At 41.8% G+C, this 15144-nt stretch overlaps 1 protein-coding gene across 6 annotated transcripts in view; it reads left to right on the top strand.

Moving 5' to 3' along the window:
• PSEN1 (presenilin 1) overlaps positions 1-12099 on the top strand; it is a 61746-nt gene extending 49647 nt beyond the window's left edge. For all 6 annotated transcript variants that reach the window (XM_079768197.1, XM_079768199.1, XM_079768201.1 and 3 more), the window contains 3 exons: positions 2948-3121; positions 9755-9873; positions 11368-12099. In XM_079768197.1, the coding sequence (XP_079624323.1) occupies positions 2948-3121; positions 9755-9873; positions 11368-11523 (449 nt within the window). In that variant the 3' untranslated portion in view covers positions 11524-12099. The remainder of the gene's footprint in view (positions 1-2947; positions 3122-9754; positions 9874-11367) is intronic.
• Positions 12100-15144: the final 3045 nt, after the last annotated feature.

Raw genomic sequence — 15144 nt, forward strand, 5'->3', positions numbered from 1 at the left:
TTTCTCTCCAAACCTGTAGAAAATGAGAATCTCTTGTTTGCCATGGCCAGACCAACTTAAAAGTAATTTTATTTTAGAAGTGATCATGATTATACTGAGAAGATAAAAGATTCTGGGTGGACATGACTTTCTGGAGGAGGCTGATGATGACCTAGGAGGGGAGATGAAAAGGCCCACGTATGGAAACTGCCGAAGAGATTAAGGAGAACATAAGTTAGGAGTTACTAGAAAGAGTTGAATAACAAAAACAATATCAATAGTCAAGAAGAAAGGAAACTTTTTAAAGAAAAGGAAAGGGCTAGCCTTAGAGGAAGCTGAAAAACAGAAGCAGAATAAAAGTTGGTGAGAGAAGTGGAAAGGGCCTTAACTGAGTTGCTGTTTGTCAGGAAAGGAAGGGGTTAGGTTTTTTAGAGCCAAGAAAACTGCTGTTTCAGCTTTTGGGTGACTGAGGACACTGGGAATTCCTATTTGGGACCCGAAGATTCCAGGTTCATTCTGCAGTGAGCAAAGCAGCAGAACAAGGTGACATTGTACCCGCAGTAGACCTGGTAGAGAAGTAGGAAATATATTGAAATAATTGCTACAAGTCTGGTTATTATGTTAACCTGTGTTAAGCTAAAGCAAATTAAAAGATGGATTGTCTATGAGTATGTATGTTTATATGTATGTGAGTATGAGTGTATTTGGCATATCAAGTGTGTATTTATTCTTGTGAGTATAAGTGTGTATTTGGCATATCAAGTGTGTATTTATTCTTTTGATAACTGCTGATTGAGCACCTAACTGTGTGCTGATATTTTGCTAGGTACTGGGGATATGGCACTGAACGAGATACCCTGTTCTGTGGAGCTTGTAGCCTATTTAGGGAGACACAAACATTCAACAAATAATTCATACAATTATTCAACAAATAATTCAGTTGTTGATAAGTCCTATAAAGGAGAAGTCTAAGTTGCTATGAAAGTTTATAGTAGAAGAATTTCATTTATTTTGGAAAGTCAAGGAAGGCTTCCCCGAGGAAGTGATACCTCATGAAGAATGGAAGCGTTTTCCAGAAGAGGAAACGACCCGGGCTGGGGGCTTGAAGTGAGAAGGAGCTGGATAAGCTGCAGAGTGCCTCAGGGGAATGCTGTTGGTATTTAGGGTGGAGCAGTTCTTGGTAGTCATGTGGGCCTTCTCCCACTGCAGGATAGCTAACATTCCTGGCCCCTCACCCACTAAATGCTAATCGTGACTTCCAGGTATTACAACAACTCAAAACTCCTCCAGTGTAGTTAGTTTCAAATACCCCCTGGGAAAACACTGGAGGAACTAGACACCAGATGGGAACAAAGGGCATAGGCCTCCAGGAGGGATGTCTGTACAAGGAAAGACCAGAACAGAGCTGGGAGGTTACCTGACTGAACTCTGCTAAGAGTTTGAGGATGAATTAGTTGTAATACATAGAAAATTAGTTAAGGAAAAAAAAATTAGGCGGTTTTCCAGAGAAAACAAAAAGTCATACAGAAGAAGCAAATGTAATTAGAGTATATTCTGGTTGTAGCCAAGTATTTTAATTGTGAATACTTTTTGCATTGTGATAGTATAAAAATTGAACTTAACATAAAACGATGACTTATTGAGAATATGGGGAGAAGTAAATTTACATGTGGGCATGAGTATGAAAGCTATGCTTCATTTCCCTGTACGAAGTGATTACGTTTTAACCTAAAATGAAAACATCAAGATATAACACTATGAACATGCTATTTATAATTAATTATGAATGCTAGCACCAAAGGAAACAGCTGAGAAGTTTGAAAATAGGAGTGAGAATTAGGAGGAGGGAAGGGCCAGAGCAGGGACTGTTGTTTTTATTTTTATTTGTAAACCTTATGGTTCTATGACTTCACAAACTCTGAACCAGGGAAGATTCCATTTTGTGGTGACTGATTAAGAAAAAGAATACAAAATTGTGAGGACCCCTCCCAGAAAAAATGTATGCAAGGGAGAGGCCTGAAGTGTGCAGGCTTAATTTATTCATGGTAAATCTACCTCTGCTAGGAACATGTGTCATTTTTATAAACAAAGAAAGAAATATTATCAGCGCCACATAATGTATTATAATTATTTTTGTTGTGGAAGGTTCTCAAGACTCTCATGTTATGCTCATAATTTTCAGACCGACAGTCATGACAAAATGACTAGCCCATAAAAAATGTGTTCCCTACCCACCCCACCCCTCACCTCCCTACTGTATAACTTAGGCACTAAAGCCAGAGCTGAGTTTTCAGAAACGAGTGATTAGAAAGCTTTCAGCTGCAAACATCAGAAAAAAACAACTTGTTTGCTTTAAACAAGAAGAAATGTGTTCTCTCACATGACCAGAGTCCCGAGGTGTAGACATTTTAGGGTTGGTTAATTTTGTGGCTTGTCAGTGTTATCAAGGGCCCAGGTTCTTTCCGTCTTCCTGCTGTACCATCCTTAAATATAGGCTTGATCCTTAGCCCACTGCTCCTCATGGTCGCAAGATACCAAGTACAGTTCCAGGCTTCATATTCAGATAAGACAACATCTAGGGGGGAAAGGGGGCAGTTAGTAAAGAGTGAAAAGTTTCCCCCAAATTCGTAGCAGGCTTTGCCTCATCACACATTGACTAGTACCAAACCCACAGCCTCAGCTTTCATTGGGAAGAGGAATGATGGACTTGGATTGATCAGGATTTACCACCTGAGTCATGTGAGCAAGAGGTAGAAATCCAAACACATCAGGACTGCCCTCAGGAATAAGGGGAGAAATGGCTAAGCGGTAAGCAATCAATAGGCCCTGCTACAGCCCATGTTTTGTGGTTTAAGAGCCAGCTCACCAATTATAATGACAACCAAGTAGTTACTGTTTCCATGTAACTTTCTTAAAGATATTAAGAAAATTTTCTGAGTATTACAGTTGTGATTTCTTTTTCTTGAAGACACAGGGAGTGAGTCACAGAACCCTGTGACAGAGAGTGATGATGGTGGCTTCAATGAAGAGTGGGAAGCCCAGAGGGACAGTCGCCTGGGACCTCATCACTCTACAACTGAGTCACGAAGTGCTGTACAGGAAATTTCCAGCAGCATCCTAGCCAGTGAGGACCCAGAGGAAAGTATGTGCATTTCTCTAATTGAAAGTCATGGATTCCTGTAGGTGCTGCAGCATCAAACTCTCCAAAGATAAAATGAACCGAGAACACTAGTCTACTTCTAAGTAACAGCACAGCTTTTAGTGGGAAATAACAATAGGTGGTGCTTTTCTTTATGTAGATACTAGAGGCCTGGTGCACAAAATTCATGCATGGGGGAGGTGTCCCTCAGCCTGACCTGCACCCTTTCCAATCTGGGAGCCCTCAGGGAATGTCCTACTCATGGCTTAGGCCTGCTCCCTGTGGTTCTCTGCTCTCTGCAGGGCCTGCCTGCTCCACACCGCAGTGACTGCCAAGCAGGTCGTGCTGGGAGCTGCCTTCTCCCTGCTGTCAGTCTCCATGGAGGCAGTGAGGTTAATTTGCATACTCACTCCTTGATTGGCTGGTGGGTGTTGTGAAGTGATGGTCAATTTGCATATTTATCTTTTATTAGTGTAGAGATACATATACATATATATATATGTATGTATATATATAGTATATATATATATTTTATTGATTTCAGAAAGGAAGGGAGAGGGAGAGAGAGATAGAAACATCAATGATGAGAGAGAATCATTGGTCAATTGCTTCCTGCATGCCCCCCAATGGGGATTGAGCCCACAACCCAGGCATGTTCCCTGACCTGAAATCACACTTTGACTTCCTGGTTCATAGGTTGATGCCCAACCACTGAGCCATGCTGGCTGGGCTAGTCGGGGCTTTTCTCATAGCATCATTTGTTAATGGGTCAAATTCTGCCCCTCAGGTTTTTGAAATTGGCCTTTTACAGTCTGATCTTTGGCATTTGTTTTATAAGGTCAAAGATTTCTTTATTTTTCCAGTAAGATTTCATGGCTGCAGTATTCTTGTGTACAAATATTAATATTTTTTACTTTTTGCTGTATAGAGACCAATGGGTTTGAATGTTTCAATCTTTTACATTGTTATTCCCTTTGTTGGCAAGTTCCTCCTAACTTCAGATTAATATTTTCTTTGGGACCAATATAAACTAATATTTCATCATCTTAGCATCCACTACCACACAACCACTCTGATTACGTTGGTGTTTTAAACCAGACTTATGGTTACTTATAACGGTCTCCATTTATACTAGAAATTATTTCTAAAAAGACACATATGTCTTCCAGGACAGCCTTTTAAAAATCAACATTTAATCAGAAAACTAAACAGAGCCTTTAATTAGAAATGTAAAACATTTTTATTCAGTGTGAAGGCAGTTGATCTTCTAGTGAATTTCAAAAATATTCTTCCTTCAAACATCATGCGGCCAGCAGGCTCATCCTCGGTGCACTACTGTTAACCTTACAATTGACCAGAGCAGTGGAAGGAACCTGCTGTTCCCAGGAGTGGGGAGTTGACTCGTGGAGGTTCTTTTTCTATTTACCTCAAGGAAGGAGAGAGAAGGATTTTGCTATTTTTTCAAGTGGAGGAAGAGATTTTAGTAGTATAAAGGTAAAGTACGTTTCAGGCAGTTTTTAATACGTTTATATTTATTTAAAAGATAATAGGAGATAGTCGTTATTATGCTATTATATTTAAGCTAGGCACATATTATGCTGCTGGAGGTCATATAGAGAAATCTTACAATTAAAGTGAACAGTCACCATCATTTATTGTCTTTACTATGTCTTGTGTTTGGTAGACCATCAGATGCCCCTTTTAATATTAAAAGAATACCATAATTACTTAAAATTATTTTTCAGAGTTGGCAAAAACAAAACAAAACAAAACAAAAAACAACAGAAGGCTTAGACTGCCATTATTAGCAAATAGTAGGAAAATGCTAGCAGCCAATTTTAGCATACTTGGCAATAGCATATAATTAATTCATTATGTCTAACTTAAGCAGTTTCCAGGGCTGTGATTTTAGTTGTTTAGCCATGGCATATTTTGATTGAATGAATAAAAGTGAGCTGTTTAAAGAAAACAAATTCCCAGCAACTGATTTTCCTTAGGTTTTATATACTGATTCAGTTTCTTCTGGTTATAGGTCAATAAAATTTGTCCTTTTGGTAAGTGCTAAAGAAAAAAATTGATGGTTACTTCTTTGTTTTCTTTCTCTATTTTATTTTATTTTAAATATATTTTTATTACTGATTTCAGAGAGGAAGGGAGAGGGAGAGAGAGATAGAAACATGAATGATGAGAAAGAATCATTGATCGGCTGGCTACCTCCTGCACCTGCACACTAGGGATTGAGCCCTTAACCCGGACATGTGCCCTGACCAGGAATCGAACCGTGACCTCCTAGTTCATAGGTTGATGCTCAACCCCTGAGCCACGCCAGCAGGGCTTCCTTCTCTATTTTAATTTTGCTAATAAAATATACCTATATTTATCTCTTCATTAAAATGAATTCTGTGAAGTAGTACCATAGCATTTATCATAATACGGGCAGTCCTCGGGTTATGTCAGACTCAACTTTCGTTGTTTGGTGGTTACGTCGCCATCTCCCATTTATTTATTTTTAAAAAAGTTCCGTCATTTCGACGTATGTACATATGTGCTTTATGTTTTTTATTAGTTATTTACCACAAGTAAAGGTCAGGAATTATCTTTCTTTTAATTTTTTTTTTTTTACTGTTTCACTTCATTACTGCTGTGTATGTGCTCCATGTGAGTGACGTAGGTGCTTATGTAGGTGGGTTCCGACTTACAGCGAAAATCGTATTACATCGCGCCGTAGGAACAGATCTCCAACGTAACCCGAGGACCTACTGTATTGCTTATTTACACAAGACTTTATTATTTTTTAACTAGAGGCCTGGTGCATGAAATTCGTGCACGGAGGGGGGTTGTCCCTCAGCCCAGCCTGTACCCTCTCCAATATGGGACCCCTTGAGGGCAGTCGGACATCCCTCTCACAATCCAGGACTGCTGACTCACAACTGCTTGCCTGCCTTCCTGCCTTCCTGGTTGCCCCTAACCGCTTCTGCCTGCCAGCCTGATCACCCCCTAACCACTCTGCTGCCAGCCTGTTTGCCCCCAACTTCCCTCCTCTGCCAGCCTGGTCACCCCTAACTGCCCTCTCCTGCAGGGTTGATCACCTCCAACTGCCCTCCCTTGTAGGCTTGGTCCCTCTCAACTGCCCTCCCTTGCAGGCCAGGTGCCTCCTAACTGCCCTCTCCTGCTGGCCATCTTGTGGTGGCCATCTTGTGTCCACATGGGGGCAGGATCTTTGACCACATGGGGGCAGGTATATTGTGTGTTGGAGTAATGGTCAATCTGCATATTACTCTTTTATTAGATAGGATAGAGGCCTGGTACAGGGGTGGGGGCCAGCTGGTTTGCCCTGAAGGGCGTCCCGGATCAGGTGGGGTTCCCTTGGGGTGTGGGGCGGCCTGAGCGAGGGGCCTGTGGAGGTTTGCAGGCCGGCCACGCCCCTGGCAACCCAAGTGGAGGCCCTGGTATCTGGAATTTATTTTCCTTCTACAATTGAAACTTTGTAGCCTGGAGCAGAGCCAAGCCTGGGGCTCCCTCCGAGGCAGCCATTTCTGTTGGGGTTATAATTGAAACTTTGTTGCCTTAAGCGGGTGGGCCCGGCCAAGGTGTGCGGAAAGCTTTGCTTCCCCTGTTGCCGGGCGGCAACCCTGGCCTGCTCTCTCAAGCTCCATTCTGCCGCCATTTGTCTGAATTTGTTTACCTTCTATAACTGAAACTTTGTAGCTTGAGTGGAGGCTTAAGCCTGGCAAGGGCAGGCGGAAAGCTTGGCTTCCTCTGTTACCTAGGAAACCTTGCTCTCTGTGGCTGTAGCCATCTTGGTTTGGGTTAATTTGCATACTGGCTCTGATTGGATGGTGGTCGTGGCTTGTGGGTGTGTCGGAGGTATGGTCAATTTGCATATTTGTCTATTATTAGATAGGATTATTATTATTTTTTTTATTTAAAGTATTACATATAGTAGTACATAGATCTCCTTTTTTTTTTAAATGAAAAAAATGTGAGGCCATAATTTTAAGCTTGATTCAATACATTATTTTTTTAAAGCTATATTGATATATAATTCACTTACTATAACAATTCATGCATTTAAAGTTGTGGCTTTAGAATATTCACAGAAGTGTTCTATCTTCACCACAATTAATTTTAGAATGTTTTCATTATCCCAAAAAGAAACCCACACTTCTTAGGTGCTACCTCTCCATCCCCCCATTTAAAGTATACAGGGCATTGGTTTTTATTGTATTCAGAGTTAGGCAATCATCACCACAAGTGAATTCTAGAAAATTTTCATCACCTCAGAAAGAAACCTTTACCCATTCATTAGCCTCCACACCCCTCAACACCAACCAGTTTATACTATCTTCATATGTTTTCCTGTTCTGGATATTTAATAAAAATGTGGTCCTTTGCCCCTAACACAGTGGTTGGCAAACTCATTAGTCAACAGAGCCAAATATCAACAGTACAGCAATTGAAATTTCTTTTGAGAGCCAAATTTTTTAAACTTAAATTCTTCTAATGCCACTTCTTCAAAATAGACTCGCCCAGGCCGTGGTATTTTGTGGAAGAGCCACACTCAAGGGGCCAAAGAGCCGTATGTGGCTCGCGAGCCGCAGTTTGCCAACCACGGCCCTAACGGGTTTGGCTCTTTGGATAGAGCATGGGCCTGTGGACTGAAAGGTCCAGGTTCGATCCAGTCAAGGGCATGTACCTTGGTTGTGGCCACATCCTCAGTAGGAGGTGTGCAGGAGGCAGCTGATCGATGTTTCTCTCATCGATGTTTCTAACTCTCTATCCCTCTCCCTCCCTCTCTGTAAAAAATCAATAAAAATATATTAAAATGTGGTCCTTTGTACTGGTTTCTTTCACTTAGCATAATGTTTTTTGTTTGTTTTTAAATATATTTTAATTGATTTTTTTATAGAGAGGAAGGGAGAGGGATAGAGAGTTAGAAACATCGATGAGAGAGAAACATCGATCAGCTGCCTCCTGCACACCCCCTACTGGGGATTTGCCCACAACGAAGGTATATGCCCTTGAGTGGAATCGAACCTGGGACCCTTCAGTCTGCAGGCCGACGCTCTATTCACTGAGCAAAACTGGTTAGGGCAGCATAATGTTTTAAGATTAATCTATGTAATAGCATATATCAGTACTTCATTACTTTTTATAGCCAAATAAAATTCCATTGTATGGATATGCCACAATTGTTAATCCATTTTCCAGTTAATGGACATCTGGGTTGTTTCTGTTTTTGGCTTTTATGCATACTGTTGCTATGAATATTCATGTAAACGTATTTGTGTGTATATACGTTTTTATTTCTCTTGAGTATTTACCTAGCAATGGAATTGCTGGGTCATATGGTAACTCTTTGTTTAATCTTTTGAGGAACTGCCAGACCATTTTCCAAAGCAACTATACTATTTTACGATCTCACCAGCAATGTGTGAATGTTCTAATTTTTCCACATCCTCACCAACGCCTGTTTTTGTCTATCTTTTTTATTATAATCATTCCATACTTAGAATATATAAAGAATGCTTACAACTCCATAATAGGAAGATAACTCAGTAAAAAGTAGGGAAATGCTTTGAATAGACATTTTACCAAAGGAGAAATATAATTGCTAATAAACACATGAAAAGCTACTCAACATAAGAATGGCTTGACTGAAAAATAAAAATTAGTAATACTAAGTGTTGGTGAAACACTCTTGCATTGCTGGTGGTACAAAGCCAGTATGAAAAAGAAATGGGCAGTTTCTTAAAAAGCTACACGTAAACTCACCATATAACCTAGCAATTCCACTTCTAGGGATCGACTCCATGGAAGTGCAAACCATCTGTCCACTCAAAAACATGTATGTACAGTAATGTTGGTGGCAGCATTATTCATAATAGTCTGAAACTGAAAACAACCCAAATGCCCATCACCTGGTAAATGGATGAACGAGCTTATAGGTAGTATATTCATACAATGGGGAAGTATTCATCAGTAAAAAGGAACAAACTAGACATGAAGTAGCATGGATAAACCTCAAAAACGTTAAGTGAAAGAAGCCAGTCACAAAAGACTTCAGAATGTCTGAGTCCATTTCTATGAACTGTCTAGAAAAGGCAGATTTATAGAGAGAGCAGGTCGGTGGTTGCTTAAGGCCTGGGTAGGAGTGGGGATTAGCTAAATGGGCACAAGGTATTTTATAAGGGTGTTGGAATTGTGAAAATGGTTACACAGTTCTAAATTTTTATAATCATTGAATTCTGCACTTACACAAATAGGTGAATTTTATGAAATGAATGGTACCTCAATAAAGCTGTTTTTAAAAGGGGGGATGATACTTATCTCATGGGTTTTTGTGAGGATTTATTAGAACAAGTGCCAGATATAAACTAGGCGTTCAAGAGATGACAATTACTTATTGTTATTATATTTTATATGTAACAGCAGTATCTGGTTAAGATCCTGGAGTCAGCCACATAAAATCTGAAACTCCTATTGTTAAAAAAAGAAAACCTAGCTCAAGCCTAATTTTGTATGATACCATTTACTGACTTCTCATTCAGGGTGGAGTAGAGCAGTGACATTTTTGAATTGTGAAATCATAGCCAAGAGTGACCAACTGTTTATATTTGTGATCTTTCCTTTCAGGGGGAGTAAAGCTCGGATTAGGAGATTTCATTTTCTACAGTGTTCTGGTCGGAAAAGCTTCCGCCACAGCCAGTGGAGACTGGAACACGACCATAGCCTGTTTTGTAGCCATATTAATTGTAAGTATACACTAATAAAAACATGTCAGAACTCCTCATCAGCTCTGATTCAGGCAGTCCCATTTTAACCCCAGCTGGGCTGAGTGTTCCAATCACCTGGGAGCTTTTTCAAAACAATTAGACCTCACCTGAGTAGTTCTCCATGGGGCCACACATTAAAATCACCTGAGACCTTTTAAAACTGTGTATCCCCATCCTGAGATATTCTTACTTAATTTGTTTCAATTGTGTATCTTATTTTTAAAGTTCCCCAGGAAATTGTGTAAGTACTTCTTGTTAGGAACCACTGCTTCAGGCAGCATAGATAAGTTGGAAATTATCTGTGTCCTTAAAGGGGTGAGTAGATCCTCACTTAGTGCCTTAGTTTGGTGGTGGTTTTTGCATTTAATGCCATAACCTGCAGAGTACAGAGTTCCTGGGCAGCAGGTATGAGGCGAGAAAAGGTAACGCAATGCATGATCTCCTATAGATCTTGTGCATAGAGCCACAACATGAATCCTGAAGCTTTCAGAGCTATGATTTAAGTAAATAACTCAGAAGATATTTCTTACTGTCCCTTTTTTTTTTACTAAAGATGTTATCTCTTTGTTTCATATGTGAGTGAAGTTACATGACAGCCTTTATATTGCATTTATTTTGTGATTTATAGTGCTAATCTACCCAGTTAGAATTTTCTTGTATTTTATTTCTCTTTTGATGTTAATTTTCTGGATGTGTTGCATCTTTTAAGAAGAAAAGTATTTATTCTGGATAAACCTGAAATGATGCTTAGCCTCCAGAATTCATAGTTAGTGTCTCAATAAATAGAGTAAAAACGGACTATATTATAGGGCTGTTCTGTTTCCGAGAGAGCAGCAATATAATTTTCATAAACTTAAAAAAAAAAATCCTCACCCGAGGATGTGTTTACTGATTTTAGAGAGACAGGGAGGGGGGGCGGAGAGAAAGACATTGACTGGTTGCCTTCGCCATGGGCCGTGACCAGGGATCAAATCTGCAACCTAGGTATGTGCCCTGACCGGGAATCGAACCCACAACCAACCAAAGCACCTGGCTGGGACACTTTTATAAACTTTTATCAGCATATTCTGTGTACCTCTTTGCCTCCCCCCAACCCACAGCATAAAAAAAATGCTTTTCACTTCTGGGATTTTAGGCAGCCAAACTTAACTGAGAGTAGCCAACTCAGTATTTTAGATAGAATTTTTGGCATTACTTAAATTTTTTCAAGAATAGTTTTACTTATTTTCAGGTTCTATTCCTTGCCTAGAATTAGGGGATGAAGAATCAAGAATGTGTGCATCATGAATTCTGTGTTGCAGAGGAAAATAAAAGTTGTTTCCGGGTTTAATGGGAACATTTGTTCTAAAATTTAACCTCAGAAGATTGTGTTCAGTTAACTAAATTAAATGCGAGACTTGTGATTGAGTTGTTTTGCACAAAATACTTTCATAATGATGTCTGGGTTTGTGTCTCGGCCCCTCTCCCCCGCAGGGCTTGTGCCTTACATTATTACTCCTCGCCATTTTCAAGAAAGCATTGCCAGCTCTCCCGATCTCTATCACCTTTGGGCTTGTTTTCTACTTTGCCACAGATTATCTTGTGCAGCCCTTCATGGACCAGTTAGCATTCCATCAATTTTATATTTAGCAGATTTGTGATGAGACTTCCATGGATTTTTCTCCTTTGACTATAATAAACTCTGGGAAGGACAACGGTGATTTTCCTGTGTCTACATCTAACAAAGTCACAGTTCCCAGCTGGACTTTCTGCAGCTTCCTTCCACGTCTTCCTGACCACCTGCACTATTGGCCATTGGAAGGAGGTGTCTACCGAAAATGGTTTTGAATATACGTCATGGTGGTGGACGGAGTCCCTTGGAAAAAACTACCAGATTATAGGGACAAGGACAAAGAAAAGTGATGGGCCAAAAAGTTGCTGTGCTCCACCAGCAGTTCAGAGGTGGCTTTACCAGCACTGCAGACTCTCAGGACTGCCGTGGTCACGATGTTAGATGGAGTGGTTTAAACCAAACAGGACTCATCATCGGAAACGCGTGTAAGCCTAATCAGTCTGTATTGAACTCTAAACCGTTTCAGGAGGTACTGTGAGGAAGGCAGGTACCAGCAGCAAAATGGGAAGGTGAAAAGGGGTTCAAACTTTCACTCTCAAATTTCTTTTGCTGCAAACTTAACATTTTTAAATAAGACTTTTTTTTCACCTGGAGTCAAGTCAGATGTGTAAGTTGATTTGGACGATTTTTGTTCTCAAGCACTGACACTCACTACCATCTATGGTTGCCATTTCCTCCCAAGGCCAGTATGAATTTATGTGAGGTTGCTTTATCTTAAAAGTGTTAACCTCGGGTTCCAAGTTCAGTAATTTCTGGAAATAATGGAACTATAACAACGATTCTCTATCACCCTTAGGTAATTCTGGTTTTGCCCCAAATTCCTAATTTTTAGACAGACTTGTAGGTTTGCTTGCCCTCGATGCCTTCTTTGTTCCCCGTCTCTCCCTTCACTCGCCCATACACGGCTCTTCCAGAAGACAGCTCTGCTGTGGAAGCAGGCGGTCCGTTATGTAGGACGTTCCTTTGTGTGGTCACAGAACGTGTCATGAATCAGTGCTGTCAGCCTCACTGTCATCATTTCCTCGGTAGCAAATACAACGTGTGCCCAGAGACAGTAGCATTAAAGAAGAGTAAATGGCTGGTGAAGCACTTTCTGTCCTGGTTTTCTTTTTTTCGTACAACCGAGTGTCTCTGACAGTAGGTCAGAGTTCAGACCAATAGCCAGGAGCTGGTGGTTTATAAAGTCAGGAATCAGGTGTGTCTGTGCCAAGCAGGAGTTGGGAGGAAGCCCTTATTGCCCTTGGTGAGCCGGCGGAGGACCTAGGGTCAGGCGGAGAGCCAGGTGCCAACAGCAGAAAGAGGCCTCCAACAGCCAATGGCACCAGATGAGCTCATGTCCTGTGGGCAGATACGGAGATCCAAGTTACTCCTCCAGAACCGCTCAGTGGGCGTTTTGTGGTTTCCCTTCTGCCTTGCCTTGCGTCTCAGTGTACCTTTGTGTGAACTGGGCAGTGGGGTCAGGCCCAGGCCGTTCAGCTGGACATGCACATAAACAGAGCCATCGCCTGTGGGCACACGGCACCTCTAAACGAAGCTCTGCCAGGGCACAACCCTTCTGTTACTGCCAATTAGTAATCGGTTTCCATCGGGTGGGAGAAAGACCTGCATTTCCTCGTCCTGCCGCGCTCTCAGCCTGTCGTACAGCCGGGACGGGCTGGTTCCCCTCGGAGGTTAGGGTGTTTGCTTCCTGTCATGGAATATCTCTTAGAAACTGCCTTGAGGAGCAGCGTGCTGGCACTAACCTGAGTGCAAGTGAACACCGGCTCGTGTTGGGCAGTTGAGAACTGCGGGAAAACAAGCTGTGCAAAGACAGCCAGGCTGAGGGTAGTAGGAACTCTCGCGTCCGTTTTTGTTTGTTTAGCCCCCTTTTCCCGAGATTCTCTTTTTCTCCTCAGACACGTGGCAGTGTAATGGGTACTCCAAAAGTCACAGCATTCAACAGCTACAGCAGAGCCCCCTGAACACCAGTCTGATTTGAAACTGCCTTGAAGGAGCCCTAACCTGGAGAAGTTTATCTGTGCGAGGGTTCTCCTCTCAGAAGAGGGTGTGTGCGTGTGTGTGCGTGTGCGTGTGCATGTGTTTAGATCCACCCTGCGTATTACTGTCCCGTGTAGAAAGATTGCACTAAACCTGTCACTTTCTACAAGCTGGAACCACATCTCAGCACAGAGAAAGCACATCGTATTCTTTAAATCACCAATCTCAGACGCTGAACTTTGTTTTCACATCTTTTTAGAATCAATTCAGTCATTCCTGAAATACCAAAATGCTAGTCTTCCACCGGGAAATACCAGTTGTCACTGAAGAGAACAGTGGCAAGTCCACTGAGCCGGGGGTGGCCCTGGGGCCAGGCCACACAAACCAGAAAGGACGGCCAGCCGAGCCAGCCCACTCAGTAAAAGGAAGGAAAACGTAGGAAGAAGTGGCCGCTGACGCCTGGGTCTGACTGGCCGGCAGAAGGAAGGTTTTGTGATACAGCGTGGTGCTACCGACCAGCCTGTGGAAGCACCACCACGTTTGGAAGGTTTTTCGTTTTTCAAAGAGGAAGGGCTCTTTCCTGATTTCCATTCTTGGCAGGTTAGTGTGTGGTCTTAGGGTCTCAGCTCTCCGTATAAATGACTGAATTTCTTTTTTTTTTTTTAATATATTTTATTGATTTTTTACAGAGAGGAAGAGAGAGGGATAGAGAGCTAGAAACATCGATGAGAGAGAAACATCGATCAGCCGCCTCCTGCACACCCCCCACTGGGGATGTGCCCGCAACCAAGGTACATGCCCCCGACCGGAACAGAACCCGGGACCTTTCAGTCCGCAGGCCGACGCTCTGTCCACTGAGCCAAACCGGTTTTGGCTAAATGACTAAATTTCTTGATCAGAAAAAAATAGAAGCTTTCTGAGCAACTTAAAACATTCATAAGTGAGCAAATTACTGATTTCACTATGGAAGCAACAGTCGTCTTGTTCACAGTTTGTAGAATGTGAGACAGAAGTTAAGCCACCTCCAGGGCCAGGCGTCCCGAGGAAGCCTCTGATCCTGTGCCCGGCGCCCAGCCTCACATAGTCCCCATTTGTGATCTAACCCTGGAAGGAAAAGTTCAGATACCACTATGAACAGATTTGTTCAGTCTCTTCCATGGTGCTGGAGTCCAAAGATGCAACAGTGAGTAAGATCTGCCTTCAGGTAGTTGAGCGTCGACCTATGAACCAGGAGGTCACGGTTCAGTTCGATCCCCTGTTGCAGGTTTGATCCCGAGTAGGTGCTGTGCAAGAGGCAGCCAATCAATGATTCTCTCTCTCTCTCTCTCTCTCAAATCAATAAAGAAATAAAATTTAAAAAAAAATCTATCCTCAGAATGCAGCTGTAGTCTCTTGTTTTCTGGTATATGCCATCTTTAACGTCTCTAAAATATCAGGTACTAGTCATTAACGCCTTTCACAGTTACTGTTATTTGAGCGCTTATAATATTGATGTTACAAAGGTGACTTGATTTACCCAGAAATGCATCCTTTCAGTGAAGTTCTTGTTTTTCTCTAAACTTGCTTTTGGGTAGTCTGTAAACCATTCTCCTCACCTCCACGTGTGTCCCGAGCATTGAGTTTAGGAAGAGACTTGAAAACTGGACATGTGGTTTTGCCCT

This window comes from Cnephaeus nilssonii (assembly GCF_951640355.1).
Source record: "Cnephaeus nilssonii genome assembly, chromosome: 4".
Taxonomy (NCBI): Eukaryota; Metazoa; Chordata; class Mammalia; order Chiroptera; family Vespertilionidae; genus Cnephaeus; species Cnephaeus nilssonii.